The sequence below is a fragment of the Nymphalis io genome, chromosome 5, assembly GCF_905147045.1.
Source record: "Nymphalis io chromosome 5, ilAglIoxx1.1, whole genome shotgun sequence".
Classification (NCBI taxonomy): Eukaryota; Metazoa; Arthropoda; class Insecta; order Lepidoptera; family Nymphalidae; genus Nymphalis; species Nymphalis io.
The window spans coordinates 1544301-1565054 of NC_065892.1; the positions used below are offsets into that span (position 1 = coordinate 1544301).

The window sequence follows — 20754 nt, forward strand, 5'->3', positions numbered from 1 at the left end:
GTGGCCACCCTAGTCGATGGAAAACTTTTGTAGCGAATAGAGTATCAGATATATTGACAACACTTGAAAGTAATCAATGGTCACATGTTAAGTCTGGTGAAAACCCAGCAGACATCGCGTCACGTGGGATGACTCCTAGTGACTTACAAAACAATATTTTATGGATGAACGGACCCAGTTGGCTTTGTAATGATATTGTACATTATGAAAAACCAGATGTCGGTACTAATTTAGAAGAAAGGAAAATTAAAGCTTATTGTATTAATATAAATGAAACGTTTCAATCACTTTGTGAAAGATTTTCGCGATTAAAAAGAATGATTCGAGTAATTGCGTATTGTAGGCGCTTCTTACATTTCAAGAAATCTAAGGAACCTCGACCTCAGTTTACTTATTTGCTAACGTGTGAAGAATTAAAAGTTGCATTAATAACATGTATAAAACAATGTCAACGACAGGAATTTGCCGAAGATATTTTATATTTTAATAAAATGAAAGTAATGCCTAAAAAGAGTAAACTATATTCACTTACCCCATTTGTAGATGAAGATGGATTATTGAGAGTCCGGGGTCGAATAGACAATGCGAATGTCAGTGATGAGGTCAAACATCCAATTATCATACCAAGAAGTGGTCATTTTACGAAGTTAATGGTTGCAGATGCACATGAAAAAACATTACACGAAGGACCACAAATGATGACCAGCTTCCTCAGAGGAAAATATTGGATTATTGGTATAAAAAATTTAGTCAAGGAACAGTACAGGAAATGTGTCATTTGCGCACGTTTTAGAGCTTCTACTCATGAACAATTTATGGGTCAATTACCTACAGCACGCATCTCTGTTAATCGTCCATTTTTTGTTAGTGGAGTGGATTATGCAGGACCCATACAAATAAGAACAACCAAGGGCCGTGGCCACCATTCCCACAAAGGATATGTTTGTGTGTTTGTATGGCTACGCGTGCAGTGCATCTTGAGGTCGTTAGTGATTTTACATCTCTAGGTTTTTTAGCAGCATTTAAACGATTCGTAGCTAGAAGAGGTCACTGTGGTCAAGTTTGGAGTGATAATGGAACTAATTTTGTAGGTGCTTCTAAGGAATTGAAAACTTTATTCTCCAAAGAAAATTCCAATTTGATGCCCGATATATCAGAGAGTTTATCTAACAATGGAACATCTTGGCAATTTATTCCTCCACATGCACCTCATTTCGGTGGATTATGGGAGGCGGGCATCAAGTCAACCAAATACCACTTAAAAAGAGTCGTCGGTAATTCCACGCTCACCTTTAAAGAGTTGACTACGGTTCTATGTCAAATTGAAGCATGCCTTAACTCAAGACCTATTGCACGTCAAAGTGTAGATGACCCAGAATCGGAAATGCCACTAACACCAGGACATTTTTTAGTGGGTGGTCCATTGGTTATACCTCCAGATTACAACTTTGAAATGTCAACTATTAGTACATTAAAACGTTGGCAATTGACTCAACGCATGGTGCAGGATTTCTGGAGACGATGGTCATCAGAATACCTTACGCAACTTAATCAGCGATACAAATGGGCAAAAGTATCACCAGAACCAAATATTGGTGACATTGTACTTGTTAAAGAAGACAATCTTCCTCCAGCAAAATGGTTATATGGTAGAATAGAAGCAAAGCATCCCGGCCCTGATCACATAACTAGAGTGGTAACGATTCGGTGTAAAAGTAATTTGATTAAACGAGCAATTTCTAAATTATTAATTTTACCGATTGCAGACTAATTTCACTAAAACTTCTTTACATATATTTCACAATACAGTCAATTTTGTCAATTAAAACAATTATTTTTTTGTTAAGTTTTAAATTGTATAATTATAATAATTGTTGACGTTATCCGAATGGAATTGTATTGAATGTGTAATGAATATATAACAAACATTACTAAGTCATGATTGAAATCAATAATTTAATTTAATTTTATGTACCTATAGAATTTTCATTTCATAATAAAAATCTCTTTGTTATTGGTTTAATAACATAGATTGATTCAATAAATAAATTGAATTGAATGTGTATTTAATTAGGATTTTTTTTAATAAAATTAATTATTTTAATATCATTATGAATTTATATCTTATCATATTTTTATTGACTTGGTCAAAGTGAAATCATCTCGTGCTTTACGGTGAAGGAAAACATCGTGAGGAAACCTGCATGTGTCTAATTTCACTGAAATTCTGCCATATGTGAATTCTACCAACCCGCATTGGAGCAGCGTGGTGGAATAAGCTCCAAATCTTCTCCTCAAAAAGAGGAGAGGAGGCCTTTAGCCCAGCAGTGGGACATTCACAGGCTGTTACGGCATATTTTTATAATTATATACAGTAAACACATACATTAATTTATTTTATTTTATTGTTGATTATTATTTTAAATTATTGTTGATAATAATTATCCCTTTGTTATTACGCTACATAACAATGTGTGATGAAGTTTGTAATGTAAAATTATACTTAAATTGTCAGTTATAATTATTTATTAAAAAATGTTAAGATAAATGTAATGAGCAATTACTACAATATTATGATCAAATGTAAACAATAATGTTGTAAAAGGGAAAAATTGTTAATATTGTAAAAATAAAATGCGTAAATTTTGTTTAATGTATATGCTCCTTAAGAACTGCGTTCTTGGGAGGCGGCATGTTGACGCCCGTTAATATAAAAAGTTTTGGGTAGATTGGGTTTTACGCGGGTCACCGTATCGTAGTGACGATGCATTTTTTGATTTTTTTTTTGTCTGCAATAAACCGTTGTACGAAACACATGAGTTTTATTCAGTCTTCATATTGTGCGGCTTCGGCACCCATTCTAACTGTTCTATCATCTATGCCAAAAATAATACAGTCCACAGCTTTTCTACCATCAATACCACAACGATTTAATAAAACACATTTTTCATAAAAATATTCCTCCAATGAATCACCGAACTTTGCACGTATCAAAAGCATGTCATTTAATAATTGACCATAATTTTCTTGACAAGGAAATGCATCTAGCAGCTTATTTTGCCATTTTGCTCATACCATCTTTTGACCAGGCCAGTAAGTCTAGATAAAGCAAAATGCATTGTTTGTCTTTTGGACTAATCGAAAATAGATGCACTCATTTACTTTATTTAACCACATAGACATGGTTTGGTTTTTTAATAATGGATCAAATTCAGGTAGTGTATTGATAGTATTTTGAAATCTATCTGTATTATTTTTAGCCATAGCTGTTGATAGTGAACTTATAAATTTGTCAAGGTCAGATTTATTGCTTTTACTACTTTCACACAAAATATTATTTGTAAAGTCCATACCATGAGTGTTAAAATGGTCCCTGGATGCGTGATGGCTCCCGCTATCGTGATCAAGCAACTAATTGGTGCAGCTACGCAGCACCTCTTGATTACCGCCACTGCTACGGTCGCGGACGCTGCGTTGACCAGCAACTTTACCTTGGTTACGACTGTAGTGCTGATCACGGCCATGACTGCTTTCTCGGCGGCGGTCACAGCGGTGTTCACTGCTGCGATTTCGGCTGTAGTCACGTTTGTGGCTACGACTACGATTACGTCTTCGATAATGTCTGCTGTCTTGGCTGGGTTCACGTGTACGTTTTGTTTTACTGCACTCAACACCTTTTAAATATCGTCTTCGGTGACGGCAACTCTGTATTCGGGATGTATCGCGAGAACTAGATGAAACACTAGTGCTCTCAACGTCAGATGTAGTTTTTCGGCGCTTATTACGGTAACGTAAAGATCGATTCTTAGATCGCCGACTCCCTGTTTCCTTAGGCCTGCGCTTAGGTGTAGCACCGGACATCTTGACTCAGTGTTATCCCACTTCTGATATTTGTAAAATAATTTCTTCGAGGGTGGCGATTATATTTTTAAAACACCAATTTACTATCACACAATTTTATTTTAAATCACTTCACACATCAATCACTCTTAAATCATAATACAATTATAACACGGTTTACTTTCACAATTATTAGTCCTTAATTAAATCGCGATTACACCTTATGAATGTCACGACTAAGTTCGCCTTCGGGCAGCGCAACGATAAAAACTGATCTCGAAAATCGTTTGAGACCCTTTTATACTCTTTATTTTATACATAAAAATGTGGGTACATCGTAATTTCATACAAATTGTTTTAAATATTATTTTTATTAAAGACCAAAACCGCTGTTTAAAAAACAATTTAACATAGATTTATTGTATTTTTAGTGAAATTGTGAAAAATATTTCACTAAAAGTTAACATAATATAATCGAAGATAAAAAAAACTTCCCAGGGGAAAGTCCGAACTTTGACTACATTATACACATTTCGCTACAGTGAGCTGAACAAAAAAACATTTTTGTCAGTTAGACTTAGTTAGTTTAAGGTGTTCTCTTTTCTAAAGCCAATTTATATTCATCAACGGCCTTCATCATAATATCCAATTTTACTTTAATATGAGGTATTGGGCCTTTCTCCGGTTCTCCAACGACTTTGTAGTTACGAAGTAGTGTCGCCAGTATCGTCTTAATGGACATGAGGGCGTATTGGTAAGCTGAAATGACAAAAATGAGCTAGTATAACTACTAGCATGAGACAAGAACGTAGCATCTTAGATCCCAAGGTTGATGACGGTATGTATGGGATGGTTAATATTTGTTACAGTGACAACTTACCAGGTGGTGCATTTGCAGTCTGCCAATAGTTATTTTATTGGCAATAACAATTGTCTTAAAATACTAACACAGCATAAATAGTATATTTATACAAAAATATGTGTAAATAATTATACAAACCGACACATTTTCTTGGACCATTGCTGAACGGCATAAAAGAACAGTCATGTTTCAAATTCAGACGTTCTGGAAGAAACCTGTCTGGATCGAAGTGTTCAGCATCCGAACCCCAGTATTTTGGATCACGATGACATCCCCAAATTGACACCACTACACCTGAACCGCTGGGCAATACGCGCCCAGACGCTAAAACAGATAAAAAAAACAAATTTAGATTAGAATTGAAACAACTAGACTTACAACTTCCTGAAAATGAAACTATAAAACAAAGCGGTACCGACTACCAACATAAATGATCATTTAACAACATCTTTGTAAGAATCTGGACAACTAGCATGCTCTTCAGCTCAACATATTTGATAGAAATGAATAAGATGGTTTAAGCATATCTCTATCTATACTTATAATAAAATTGTAAAAGGCCGATGTCGAATTTTTGTCTGTCTGTCTGCATGTGTGTTTGTATGTATACATATATATCAAGAATACTACCATTATCGTAATCATAATTTATATAATTTTATATTGATATGATTTTTTTTAATAATCTTAAGTTGTCAATGTAAGAAATATTACCCATTACTTACATCGCCAATGCGCAAACAACCTTGAGAACCTTGAGATGCTATGTCCCTTGTGTCTGACACAAAACATAAAAATGCCAAGTATAAGTACTGCTGTTTTGCGCTAGAATTTCTGATGAGTGGGTGGTACCTGTCCAGACGAGCTTGCACAAAGCCCTACCACTTAAATATACTAGTATTGATTCATAGAATGCATTATATTGGGGTTGATAAACTGATGTGTTTAGTAATGCATAACTCTCAATGGACTAAGATTTGGAACTTAGAACTATAGTAACTTTTGTTCAGCTTAAATATACCTATCCAACGATGTACACGTCGCTATTGAAGGTGGGACCAGAGTTCATACAAATCCTGGAATCTTTTAGACAATAAACTGCAATTAATTCAATAAGTTAAAAAAATTTGGTTCAAGGATTATTTAGATCATAAAAAGTTTGAAGTTAACAATCATTGATTTTAAAGCATGATAATTTAATTTAATTGTATATAACCTATTTAATATGTACCTAATTAAACAGTTAAAATAGACTTTTTCTTTTTCAGCGTGACCTTTTTTTTATAGAATAGGAAGGCGGACGAGCATATGGGCCACCTGATGGAAAGTGGTCACCAACGCCCTTAGATATTGGAATTGTAAGAAATGTCAACCATCGCTTACATAGCCAATGCGCAACCAACCTTGGGAACTAAGATTTTATGTCCCTTGTGCCTGTAATTACACTGGCTCACTCACCCTTCAAACCGGAACACACCAATATAAAGTACTGCTGTTTTGCGGTAGAATATCTGATGAGTGGGTGGTACCTTGGTATTAATTTTTATTAAACAAGTGCTTTTTCATCTTAACATTAAAATTGTAGTGTAGAATTTATTTTTCAGACCGCGTCGAACGAACACTGATTTGATTAAAAAATAAGAAAAACTACTATTTTATTTTTTGTTACAAACATGTTGAGCTTCTAATTTTTTTAAAAGGTTTATATAAGAGATTAGATTAAATTTATTTTTAGCATCATATTTTTAAAATTTCAAACAGGACAGAAGACGTAATTGCTTATTTTATTTTTATTAAACATTGTAATAATAGATTTTTAGTTAGTTTTATGGGGAAATGCTGGTAGTATTCTTGCTATATTGATAGATTTGTATATACTTATTTAAGTTCATAATGATAATTATGTAAACTCATTATTTTGACAAAAATGATGTGATTTCATAAAATTGTTCCTTTGCTTTCGCTTCGCTATAATATGTTAGGAAATCCTACACTGTTCAGAAAGGATTCAAGCATAGGACCAACAGCTTCACGTGCGTTCCGAGTACCTGAATGTTTTCACGGCCAACTTTGAGACTCCTGGCTACTACTGAAAATTTCTCGACTCTAGAAGTTTGAACCTATGGCCTCGTGATTAGATTAATATCCCAGAAGAATAAGCATCCCAGAGTCTGGAAGTTTGTATACACCCTTGCCTTGGAAAGCACGTAAAGCCGTTGGTCCTGCTCCTGAACTCTTTCCAGTCAGATTGCCGTCCCATCGGATTATGAGTGAGGGAAGAGAGAGTCCGCCTGTGTTTGAGCACACACTTGTGCACTATAATATCTCCTGAGCAGTTGGCTATTCTCTCTTGAGATTGGTCGCCGTGGCCGATATCGATCTGGATGGCATTATTATTATTAATACTCACGTAACGCAATGTCTCTCTCTACTTTCCGAATGATGAAAGGCGCGGGAGGGAACAGCCTTAAAGATTCTTTAACAACTCTCTCTAAATATTTTAATTTTTGTAAATCGTCTTTAACAATAGGACGTTTTGAGTCTTCTAGAACTGTACATAGCCTGAAAACAGAATTACTAATTTGTATCCCTTACTATAATATCGTATAGAGGTTGTATAGTTACACAATTAATTTTAAAATAAATTCTGATGACAGACGGAGATAACCAGATGTTTAACCATGTAGTAGAATTGTTAAGTGGCTTTAAGCAAGTTATAAATACTGTTAGTTTATTTTGTATTATATAAAACTAATGATGTATTCCATAACTGTTGGAGTTCGTATTATTAAATAAATAAATTGAATATATTAATTCGTTGAAATTTTAAATTTAAAATACTCAGACAGTCTATCCAATAGAACGTGGTAAATATTCATCACTTCTCATATAAATAGGCACTGTAAGACAGATTAACCATCCCTTACATTGTTAATGTGCCACCAAGATATATAAGCCGAGTTAAAAGACAAAATAATGTAATAAATAATAATAATTCATTTATTTTTATTATTCATGCTCCAAACATTCTCCTAAAAAGGGAAAGGAGGCCTTAGCCCAGTTGTGGGGCATTAACAGGCTGTCGCTATATATTTTTTGTTTATAGATTAATAAATAAAATTATCACTACACCTTTGATATTTATTCGTATTCATCAAAATTCTAAATAATTATTTGTCAGTTTTATCATTATATCAGTTCACTTTCCACTATATACTAAGTAAGCGACTAAAATACCTTTATATAATTATTGGTAATAGAACTGCAAAAAACAATTTATTATTCAATCGATACTGCGTATTTCCTGCGTATTTAAAATAGGATCGAGATAAATAATTGTACATATTAGCTGATGAATACCGTTTTCTTTATAAATAATAACATCGAAACAACCACATCATATATATAATTTTATTTCATACAATAATTGTATTGTTTATACAATTATTGTATGAATTTAATAATTTAAAAATTAAATAACTTTTTTTAAAATCCGTTAGATTTTTTTTTAAAGTAAACGCGTGTCATAGCATGTTACATAGTGTACTTAACCTACTTATATAAACTTTCCCATCAAAAAATCTCTTTGTTTTAAAATTGAATAGATTTTTTCAAATCTTTTTAAATCCTAAAATTCATTCAAATAAATAAACAAAATAACTCTTCCTAGCCCCTTTGCTCACAATCTTAATACAGCGGTTCTATAGTTACGCAATGCTTTATGTTCTTTTCTCATATATCAAATTTCTGCTTATTTAACTTTAAAGTTAGTATGTGTGTTGTGTGAATCTTAGCCAACTGCGGAAGGCATGATAGTGTGTGCACTAACACAGTTGCACTCTCTATTTCCTTACTCTCATAATCCGAAATCATAATCATCTCATATCATAATCATAATCCGAAAAGTGCTTAGGCGCAGGATCAACAGCGTTACCTAATTTACCACAGAAAATTACAATAACTTATTATCGGCTCGACCTGGGGTTTTCGCCCAAGACTTCGTGATCTACGGTCTTATATCTAGCCACTACGAGGCCCAATGATATCCATATGAGTAAATTTCCTTAATTTCAGTGCATAGATTACCGATAACTCAAAGGTATGTTTTAAATTGTTACTTTTATTTTTATTCATGTATATGAATACTTACTCTTCATATACTTTATCTTGTATTTCCGGATACTTAAATAGCAGCTGTAGAGTGTATCCTATACAATGGGCAGTGGTGTCGGTGCCAGCAATCGACAAAGTCAAAATTTCCTCACGTAGTTCAAGATCTGTGTATCCATTTTCACAACCAGAGAGGTGTATAAGTTGCTCAAGTAAATTCTTCCTTTGATAATCATCTAGATCTGTAAGTTATATAAATTACAATTACAATTCAATTTATACGAAGACAAAAATATTTCTGATACTTCTAGGACTTTCTGTATTGACATTATTTAATAAAAATATAACATTTTTGGAATGAACGTGTATTTTTGTTTCTTTCTTTATTATCTTTACTAAACAAGTTTCATTAATATTAATCATACATTAAAATAAACTTAATGTTAATGAATAGTGAACAAAGAAGGATTTATCTGAAAAAGAGAAATTTTTGAGTTTAAAATTAATAAAATTAATTGCATATATAAAAAATAGTTATGCAATAAATATATACTCATAAAATACAAAAAAAAAATCTGAACTACGATCTTATTGCTAGCAATATTTTGAAGATATTCGCATCTGATTTAAAGATAGGAAATTTTAGGCGGTAACTCACTTCAAAGTCTCACTGAGTACGCATTAAAAGATTTAAAATAAGAACATGAAGAACAAATTGAAACAAAATATTTTAGTTATGACAAGATCATAGCCGCTTTTCAGTGACCTTGTCCATGAAGCAGAAATGTTCTTTGAGATAAGAAGCGAGATAGGAGAAAAATAATCTTATAAAGGAGGGAATCTAACGCGTAAATATGATATTAAACATATACTTAATACTAACAAAATCTAGCAGAATTTGGCTACAATGACATGTTATACAGGCCGCTAAGCGTAGGACAAAAGGAAATTGGCCGCGTGAAAATAGGTCTAATTCAAGCAACGTCAGCTTATATAATAAATATCATAACCTGATCTGATAAACTATTGATTATCTGATTTATAAGCGTACAAAAATTCACATATTCTTAGTAGTTTACTTTACCCAGTAAACTTGCTTTATGTGGAATATAAGTTATACTTTCATCCATGTTTCAACTTTAAGCATAAGGTGAAGTAATAAATAAGTAACGTACGTTTTGTTAAGTCACTAACTCAACCATACATAATAAATAGTCTGTTGACTTCATATAACTTATGAACCCGTAAAGTTTCTAAACTGTAGACATTCTGTCAAATAAATCTTAAAATCATGAAAAAATAATAAAAAAAGAAGACTTGCTAATAAAACTTTGCAAAATTGTCTTCCTAAAAGAGAAATATCGGTTAAATTGTATAGAAAATGAACTGAGGCTTAATGCATTAAATATCACAACTTTTTTAGGTAAAGTGGTTCACATATTATATTTAATTTTATATATGCTTTAACATACGTACTGTAATGAACTTGGTCTTCTGGCTGAGCGCCTTTTTCTTTCTTCAACTCGGCTCGTTTATTTTGTATTACCTAGACATTGAATAATACTATAATAATAATAATTACTTTTTTATAAAGTAAAAATCGATTATACAAACTTACTTCATCCGTAAAATCGTGTAGAATTTTGATACACGCTTCATGTTTAGAATATTGTGGAAATAATTTAAACAGCCAGTCAGGTTGTAGCCATAAATGAAAAATCCTTTTACAAATTATGGCTACAACTTGATTTAATGACGTAACAAAAGGTGAATTCGAATTATTCTGAGCATTCAATTTAACACCCATCGCTGTTTCTAAAAAAAAAACATAAATATTTCATAATTAAAAGTATATAAATACAAATATTTTACGCTGTGTGATTTTAGCAAGTAGATTTGATTTCCATCTAAATCTAAAATTGTTAAGTGCAATCAGATGCGTAAACATATGAACTAATAAGTGAAAACAACCCACCAACCCAATCCACCATCGTGGCATCATCACAAAGATAATCGGTTCTATAAATCTGCCTAAAAATCATTTTTATACGGCTTCCGTGCTGCTCAGACCCCAATATTAATGAAATAAAGGCAAGCGAATAATACTTATGATAAATACAAATAATTAACAAACTATTTGATAAGACATTCTTCAAAGTATTCTCCTATAACTCTTTATGTACATCATTCATAAATTTTAATTCATACTGAGACTAAGTAGACTACATAGGATTCAAATTAAAAAATAAATTATTCTGTTTGTCAAGTAAATTAGCAATATGTATTTAAATATAAATTATTAAAATCACTTGACTCCTTAGGTGAAGATGTGAAGCGGTAAGTAAGAGGTATTTTTTAGTCTTTAATTTGTTTTAGTTAAATACAATGTTTTTTTTAATAATTTATAAGTTTAAAATAAGGTTACTTAATTTTTTATTAGCCATGTTTTATAATCATATGATTTACTTTGTCTACATGCATGCATGCCTTTTGATTGTATGTAATATGTATTTATCACATCAGCATGGCATCCTTTAGTCCGGTCAAATAAGACATTTCAGTTAACTATAATTAGCATAACGCTAAAAACATGTCTTATAAGCGTGTTTTGGCAGTCGCGCGTTTTAAAATTTGCAATTAGGTAACCTCGAAAATTTAAGGAAAATTGTATATTGTTAATTATTTATGTTTAAGTTTATGTTTAGAGTTTTAGAGCGTGATGTTAGATTATAGTTCAAAATGTCAAATGAAAAGTAGCAATAAATGTGTATCCAATATGAAAGGCGCATAATCATGACTGGACAAGCCAAAATATTTACTGACACTTTAGCACGACATTTAAACGTAAAAATCTATTTAAAAAATAAAGATTTATACTAGACTTTAATGAATAATGAATCCAATACCTTTCGTCTGTGATTCGACTAACGAAGAACTTGACGTTACTCATTACAAAAATTATCATATATGTTTAAAAAGTACAATAAAATAACTAAATTTTGTTTTCTGACTAAATTATTAGCCCCATTATTGTTATACTTTGTTCGGAATAGGTAAATAACAATATTGTTTTCGCGAAACAAAGAAATGTCATAATTCAAAGTCTGACTTCGCGTGTGTGTCTAATAATAGATAAACGTGAATAAATCAACGTGAAACCTGACGAGCGACGTTTGCTAAAATACGTCTATATCTGGAACGACCATTAATATACTTCTTACGTGGACAATATTTGAGAAAATCTATCTATAGTTAACTATGAAAAATAAGTATAGCCATAAGTAACAGCCATAAATATCCAGGAGCTGGTCAAATGGTCCTCTCTTCTAATAAGTCGAGATCTAATTGTTTCTTTTTATAGTATAGGTTGGCGGACGAGCATTGGTTCACTTGATGGTAAGTGTTCACCAACACCCATAAGCATTTGGCATTGTAAGAAATGTTAACAATCGCTAACATTGCCAATGCGCCACCAACCTTGGGAACTAAGATGTTATGTCACTTGTGCCTGTAATTACAATTGGTCACCCACCCTTCAAACCGGAACCCAACAATACCAAGTACTGCTGCTTTGCGGTAGAATATCTGATGAGTGGGTGGTACCTACCCAGACGAGTTTGCACAAAGCCCTTCCACTAGTAAAAAGACCACTAAAAGAACCACGAGCCGTATTTACTATCTAAGTTAACTATTTATTGTAATTATAATTCAGTAATTTTTCATATAAGACGAACAGACAAGACACTCCGACATAAAATGTTCTCTTTTTTTATAGTATCATAAAGACAAAAAAAATTCAATGTATTGGAAATTGTTCTAATAACTAAGTTACAAAAAAGACACCTAGAAAAATAAAACCTAATGTTATTACAAAATTTGAGCCCAAATTATTAGAGCCGTTTCACTGTGTCGCCGTTGCGTGTTATTGAGGAGGAGCACCCAATGTCCATGGGGTTCAAGCTTGCTTCAGAACAGATAGACACGGACAGAGTAACTTTCGCATTTATAATATTAATATGAAGTATAGATCAACTGATAAAACATTTGGAATATCACATCACAAATACAAAAACACATTAAGTTTCTTTGTTCGTGTAGTTTTTGTACTTGTCAAGATACTTTGTTTTAAATAAAAGCCTTCATATTTTGTAAAAAAGTAACTTACCACACACTGTATCCAGCGTATAAGCAGTTAAATATGAAGAAATGCTGAAATATCCAGTTCCAGTTTTATTAGCTAATTTTTCCACTAGCTTTACGCTATGTTCCGAAAAAACATCAAAAAAAATTTCAAATATTTTTGGACTAAATGCTGGAATAATCATCTTTCTGCGACGTCTCCATATTGAAACTAAAATAAAATAGCACCAGTGCATGAAATTACTTTAGATTCTCCAAAAAAAAAATCACTTCCAAAATATTAATGGAATAAATTAAAAAGTACTAACTTTGTAGAATTAATTAGTTCAAAACTTACCTGGTGCAAAAACACTGCCATTGCCAATGACCTTTCGCATAAATCTATGTAAGTCGTCTTTTTCGAGGCAGGTTTTTAGTATCATCTCTAAATCGACCGGATCACATACTACTGTTGAGAGAAAATAAGTAGCTCTATACACAAGTTACAAAGCATCGGAGTAAAATTGTTCCTCATTAGGAATCACGCTTATGTATAGTAACTTAAGGGAAAAAGAACCCTGAACTGTTTACCCATTGAACAACAAGCATGATGTTCAATGGTGCTTTTATGAGCCTCCTTGAATAAACTACACTAACGCACTTTATTCTCACTTTTGCTCTCATAATCCGATGGGTCGGCAAATCCGACTCGACCGGAAATAGTGCCGTCGCAGGACCAACGGCTTTACGTGCTTTCCGAAGTTAGGGAATGTACACAGTACCAGCTTCTAGACTAGGCTACTAGGAATTTTATTTAAATATATACATTTGAATTAAATAAATAAATATTTTTTTTTGATTAATTGTGATAGTGGAAACACAAACACATTCATGAAACATTTTTTACTAAAGTTGACGTAAAAACAAAAATAATAGCTAGTATTAAAATAATTATCCCAAGTTTGAACTTACACACTTTGTATTGTAATTAACAAAGAGATAATTTAGAAAATTAAACTAAAATTATTAAATTAAAAGGTTGACAGGATATACATAGAGCAACGCTTGTTGAGCTGGATGAGTGCGGTGTCGTTAATGGAACATAAGTAAGCAGAGCCTAATGTTCTACAGTCAGATTTGATATAATACGTCAGAACAAATTTCTAGTTACTTCGCCTTTTCAATTCGCATTAAAGCTTTAAATATATACAAATGTAAATTAAAAACTGCTACTATACAAATGTCACAATCGTGTGGAACGATCGCAAGAAGTATCGCAATTTCGATTCTCTGGGCGACATATTAACCAGCCACCAATTGCCTGTATTATAAGATGAAGTACTACATCCTAACCATATAATAAAACCAAGGATCAAAATAATAATAATAATCAATCATTATTTATTCACATGTTAAGAAATAATCGCAAGACCTCCCCGAACATCGAGCGCTACCAAGAAATACCATACCGTGAGAAATAATCACACCATGCATTCCTTGAAGCTAGCACCTGTTGCCAGCGTCGCTGCTTTGTTTCGCAAGACCTCCCGAACATCGAGTGCAACCAAGAATTGCCATACCGTGGGGACCATTCAGTGATTCACCGATTTCGTTATAAATATGTAATTCAGACTACAGATCTTCACTTTTTGTTCTAATATCGAACAGACTGTCACGTATTAGAAATTAGAAATAATTAATTGTTAAATTTAATTACTTAAATAAACGTATAAGTTAAATTCGTTCGGTTTCATTCTGCATCCTCAACGGCAGCCCTACGTAATTGGCGCAGTCGGTAGGATGCTCGCGGAACGTTTCGCGTAGAAGATTTCCGTAATCGTGTGAAGCCCCGCCGTAGCTTGTCTAGCTGCTGCATCCAGAGCATCCGAATCTACGAGTAGTGCTGCACCAGAGGTATCCAGACATCGATAACGCAGAGAGACCGAAACATGTTCATGTGAGTACACTAGATTCTTTTTAGTGGTTGCTCAATCCTAGCCTAACTAACCTGTTAATAAAATTTGCCAAGATTTTTCATTTAAGAAAATCGAAGGAACCTAGGATAGTTATTAGTAGTAGGCAAACTTTCGTAGATAATAGAAGATATATTAGTTTAAGTAGTATAGAAGAACAAACGGAAATGTCTGAGTTAGACACCATTTATAAAGCCTTAAGGTTGGTACCCGAGTTCGACGGGAACCCAAATGTACTTACTAGATTTTTAAAATTATGTGACCAATTGGTAGGACAGTTTTGTAGTGATAATGAATTAAGTAGGTGTGCTCTTCTCAACGGAATTCTTAACAAAGTAACAGGCTCTGCTGCTCGCTTAATTAATTCTATTGGGATTCCATCCGACTGGCAAGGCATTCGAACTGCTTTAGTGAACAACTTCGCGGACCAACGAGATGAGACCGCTCTATATAACGATTTAGCTATTTTATCGCAAGGTTCTAGCACCGCGCAGGAGTATTATGAGCGTTGCCAGAATCTATACAGTACTATAATGACCTATGTAAACCTGCATGATACCCTTGAGACCACCATTAATGCTAAACGAGATCTTTATCGTAAATTAACGCTTCAAGCGTATTTGCGAGGTTTGAACGATCCCTTAGGATCGCGCATACGTTGCATGCGCCCTGAGACCATCGAAAAGGCATTAGAATTCGTACACGAGGAGATGAATACTATGTACCTACAAAATCGGAACCAAAGATTACCTGACAAAAAATCTATAAATTCTATGTCCGTACCAAATCAAACCTAGAACAAGATGTAATATATGCCATAAAAGAATACGTTACACCACGTATAAAAACAGGAATCTTAATTAATCCCCCACTTGAAATGTACAAAATTATACCGGTTATACAAAGATATTTCAAAAATTCCGCAATGAACCTAGTTCTTTCCAAATTAGAAGTCGAAAACGTTAAGGATTACCTAAAAGCATCCATTATTCCGTTCTCGATTACGACACTTATATAGTTATGTTAAATAAACTAAAAGGTTTATACAATTCAAATGTAGTGCTAGATATTAATTTTAGGTAATATTTAGATCTATTAAGATTAGGATATTATTATAAAGATAATGATATAATCTTGGTAATTAAGTTTCCAATCATGAATCCCAATAACTACATCCTTTACAAATTGTCCTTAGCCCCTAATAGTAATGATAAAATTATAATCCCTACCTATCCATATGTAGCAATTCACGAGAAAGATCTACTGTATATAGAGACAGAATGTCCGAAGTACAGTCACGGTCATCTTTGCGAGGACAACTTAAACCGACACTATGGAGAGCAAACGAGCTGCATTCAACATCTTATACTCCAGCAACATATCCATGAAACCTGTCGGGTTACTCCAGTAATCTTATCTTCTCAAGCCATGGAACAATTGGATGATCGTCACTATGTTCTGAGCTTTCCCAACTTAACGAAAGTTCATTTAACCTGTTCTCAAGATCAATACAAAAACCTTCTCGGAAGCTATCTAGCTGAAATACCTAAAGGGTGTGCTCTACAAACGTCCATCTTCACCATCACTAACCACCATGATCAAGTAAAAGGACAAGTTTTGAAAATGTTGAATATAGAATATAGTAATGAAGATCCATACAAAGCGACAGCGAAGAACATCTTGAAATTGAACAGTATAGATTTGACTCACTTACATTCAACCAATACCAGGATTGCCTCTCAAGAACCAGTGACTTTGGAATTGTCGAACTTAGACACGCTCTATCACACGACTATACCTGTCTACCTACTCATCGGTGCATCAGTACTCACTATTAGCATCGTCCTCATTCGTCGCAAATGTATGCTTTCAAAGAATACTAACCAGAAGGAAAATGAGGCAACCAGAACACAAGAAGTCCAGGACAGCCCCAGAGATCCTATGTCTCTATCAGCACTATTTTCGACAAAAGTCTCCAAATAGCTGCTGATCCTGCGGAGGGAGTTGTTAAGAAATAATCGCAAGACCTCCCCGAACATCGAGCGCTACCAAGAAATACCATACCGTGAGAAATAATCACACCATGCATTCCTTGAAGCTAGCACCTGTTGCCAGCGTCGCTGCTTTGTTTCGCAAGACCTCCCGAACATCGAGTGCTACCAAGAATTGCCATACCGTGGGGACCATTCAGTGATTCACCGATTTCGTTATAAATATGTAATTCAGACTACAGATCTTCACTTTTTGTTCTGACATCGAACAGACTGTCACGTATTAGAAATTAGAAATAATTAATTGTTAAATTTAATTACTTAAATAAACGTATAAGTTAAATTCGTTCGGTTTCATTCTGCATCCTCAACGGCAGCCCTACGTAATTCACACACCTGTGTATATATCACTGATTGTAAACATTCAAAAGTAATGTGGTTTCCTATCAAGAAAAACTCAAAAAAGAGTTGACAGTGGCTTAAATTCCGTGCCTCGAAAATTATGAAAATATCTTGTCGGATTATGAGAGTGAGGAAACAGAGTGGACTTACTTACGCACACATTTGTGCTCCATAATATTTATTGCGCAACTGTTTATTGGCTAGTTGCCGTTAAGCCGAACGTTATGACCGAATTCGGTATGGAAGACATCGCCACCTTGGGAGATGTAGTCGTGTAATTCTGCGTAAGGACTATTTTAAACATTAACAAAAATAATATCTTTTAGATTTAAATAAAATATAGCCTACGTTACTCACTGATAATGTAGCTTTCTATGGGTAATTTTTAAAATCGATTCAGTGGATTTTGTGTTTATCCATTACAAAAACTTAAATCTTTTCTCTTTTTAATATTATTATTATAAAATGTATGTACATAGAAGTATAGATATCTGCGTTTTTATATTTTTTATGAAATTAGGTAAAAAATAATTGTTATTAATAAAACTATGGTGGAGAAACTAGATTTTTGCGTGCCCTCATCTCATCTGGCTGCGACAGACAAATGGGCTATTCTCTCTTCGTATATCCTGCGATAAATTAAAACATTAAATAATAATAATAACAAATACTTACAAAAGTAAAGTAAATGATTTAACCAGCCTTTTATGATGCCGTCGTTTTCCATAGCCGAGTAGCTGAATCTTTGCATAGTCAACATTATATCTGAAAGTAAATATTTTATTTGTAGACAAATTAAACATAGTTCATTGTAAATTAACTATTAATGTATTATTTATACAAAATAAAATTAAGAATAAACTACTGTACAAATGATAAGTGCATGGAATGGTGGCAAGAATGCTAACCTCCTCCCTTCCTTCTTAAGTCCACGCGAACTGGTTCTCGATGTCACCGCCTAACTGTGACATCAATTCCATCGCGAACAAAGAAATTTGGCAACTCCTTTCTTTGTCGCACTTCCAAAAAATGGAATTCCTTACCAGCTCACGTGTTCCCCTCCTCTTACAACCCGGGTTCCTTCAAACGAGGCGTGAAGAGGCATCTTGCGGGCCGGCAAGGCGAAGGCGGCTAGTACAGAACGTTTTTCCCGTCTGTACTGGCCGTCGTCGCGTTTGGACTCTACTGCCACTTACCATCAGGTGGAGTAGAGTCATTTGCCCTCCCGGCATATATATAAAAAAAAAAAACCACATTTCCCCTTTGAATAGAATCTCTGGGCGAAATGGACCAGCGCTCTTTACTATTTTAAAACATTTCCTCTTAAAAATCTTAATTGTTTGTAATGTGGACCATTTCTGCACAACACAGTCCAAATAATCATATATAATAATATAATTATTCTTATTATTATATTTTCATAATTCTTACGAAAGATATCGCGATAAGACCATAGACAAGTTTCAGTACTTTTTATAGTTTTGACATATTTCAACAGGTAGTTGAGTAGGTTGTTTGAAAATACTCTTTTTTTCGGTTTGTAAATAAATTTGTTGTAAGTTAAGTAAGTTAAAGTTCAGATAGGTATTTCGTTTTGTTGCCGTATATACTTTTTTCTCATTGTTTTGTTAAATATATACCTGTTCGGTTAGTTATATATTATATAAGAAGTACTACACAGATTTACGTTTCAGTTTCAAAAGGGAACAATTTCCTGGGAAGGTATCGTTTTCAGTCACAATAATAAAGCAGGGAAAGACATTCAAGTATGTCGAAATTAATTTAAGGGAATGCTGTTTTTCTCATGGACAATTGTATGTTATATATATCCTATCTAGATCCGGGTGCGGCAAAAACCAATAAATACTAAAACCCCACGAAAAAAAATATGAAAATGTTGTATATACTGAAATATTATAAATCTTATCTTAATGATTTTAGGTTATTACGCGGGTGAAATCGCGCGCACAGCTACATTATGTTATACATATTAATTTAAAACGTGTTTATATATAACAAAATACAAAATACGGCGTACATTTCATTTGATATCCGTCTCTGCAAAATAAATAATTCCTTCTGCGGCAAAGAAATGATTTCTATAATAAAATTTAAAGTGATGATTTAACTTGTCCAATTTATTAATTATTATATAAAATTATTAATATTATTTATGTAGAAATTATTAATATGACTTATAATACAAAATAAGAATTGGATGGGTCGCAAATTTGTAGATTTTCAAGCAAGGTTAAATAAATGTATGCACATAATTGTATTATTATTTTCTTATCCTTATTTATTTAATTGTTAGAGAAAATAACTAGTAACTTACTAATTTATGAAGTTTTTTCTACACTTAAAATTAGGAAAGCAACTTTTATTGTCACACACTACAGAACTAAACAAATATATGAAATGAAAATAGGACAAAAAAATCATTTAAAATTTTCTGGGGCAATAGAAACCAGGTTTAAGCAGAAAATAGCTGAGTCAAAACACAGCACTTGATTTCAGCTGGTCCCGAAATTATGCCAATAATAACAGATAAAAATTAGTGCTTGTAAATTAAAAAACAATTAAAATTTTCCACCAGAAGTGAAAATCATTACTTATAATAAAAAATTAAAGTTAAGTTACAACAAAACGAAAATAGTATTGGCGAGTTATTCTACCAAATTATACACAGTGAATTGTATATTGCATTAAAACCTTAATTTAAATTTTTAAAATACCTTCTGTACTCCCTGCCAAGTAGCTCGTTATTCCTATAACGGGAAAATCGCCCTTTGGAGCAGGAATGACCGAAGCCAACTTATACATTCTCCTCCTTCGATATCTAAATAGGATAAACCACAGCACAAAAATCGTAAGCAAAAAATACGCGATCATTTTTAAGCCGAAATATTTGAATACGAATCCGAGACGAGTATATTTACGAGTGCGTTGAGCGTATCTGTGAAAAAAATTTGCACTCTATTTTATAAGAACATTTTTCCTTTGCACTACCGTCGGTATGCGGACAACTTCTCTGCTTTAATAACTTTAGGATCACAGGTTCATGGCGCATAAAGGGCAACCTTCAGCTCTAGGAAAACACACTTGTCTATTTCACGCGATATATATTATATGAACGCGTACGTTGTCGAGAGTACTAAGTTTTATGCAGGCTAGCAAACAAGCGTGGTTGATGTTATCAACTGTTTATTCACGGAAGCAGTAGGCTGTATATGTACTGTGTGATACTTGGCAGTTTACGAGATTTACTTTACTTTATACTTTACTGTAAACCACAAGGAGAAAAATACACATGGATACAGCCTAAATAAATAGTAACAGCCTGTTAATGTCCCACTGCAGGGCTAAGGCCTCCTCTCCCTTATTGAGCAGAAGGTTTAGAGCTTATTCCACCACGCTACTCCAGAGAAGTAGAATACACATGTGAATTAATTTCAAT

At 33.3% G+C, this 20754-nt stretch overlaps 1 protein-coding gene and 1 long non-coding RNA gene across 4 annotated transcripts in view; one reads left to right on the forward strand and one right to left on the reverse strand.

Moving 5' to 3' along the window:
- Nucleotides 1–20754, reverse strand: part of LOC126768787 (cytochrome P450 4d2-like) — a 104417-nt gene that overhangs the window by 45810 nt on the left and 37853 nt on the right. The window contains exons 1-10 of one of the 3 annotated variants that reach the window (XM_050487115.1): nt 20033–20477; nt 17973–18062; nt 13290–13400; nt 12978–13163; nt 10431–10627; nt 10289–10358; nt 8853–9054; nt 7113–7264; nt 4841–5026; nt 4381–4599 (exon numbers count right to left, since the gene is read on the reverse strand). The exons of 1 other annotated variant lie outside the window; for it this stretch is intronic. In XM_050487115.1, the coding sequence (XP_050343072.1) occupies nt 4427–4599; nt 4841–5026; nt 7113–7264; nt 8853–9054; nt 10289–10358; nt 10431–10627; nt 12978–13163; nt 13290–13400; nt 17973–18062; nt 20033–20189 (1524 nt within the window). In that variant the 5' untranslated portion in view covers nt 20190–20477 and the 3' untranslated portion in view covers nt 4381–4426. Of the gene's footprint in view, nt 1–4380; nt 4600–4840; nt 5027–7112; nt 7265–8852; nt 9055–10288; nt 10359–10430; nt 10628–12977; nt 13164–13289; nt 13401–17972; nt 18063–20032; nt 20478–20754 lie in introns of those variants that run through there. One more of the 3 variants, XM_050487111.1, reaches the window with a different exon arrangement.
- LOC126768803 (uncharacterized) overlaps nt 1–20754 on the forward strand; it is an 83052-nt gene that overhangs the window by 14755 nt on the left and 47543 nt on the right. The gene's annotated exons all lie outside the window — the stretch shown is intronic.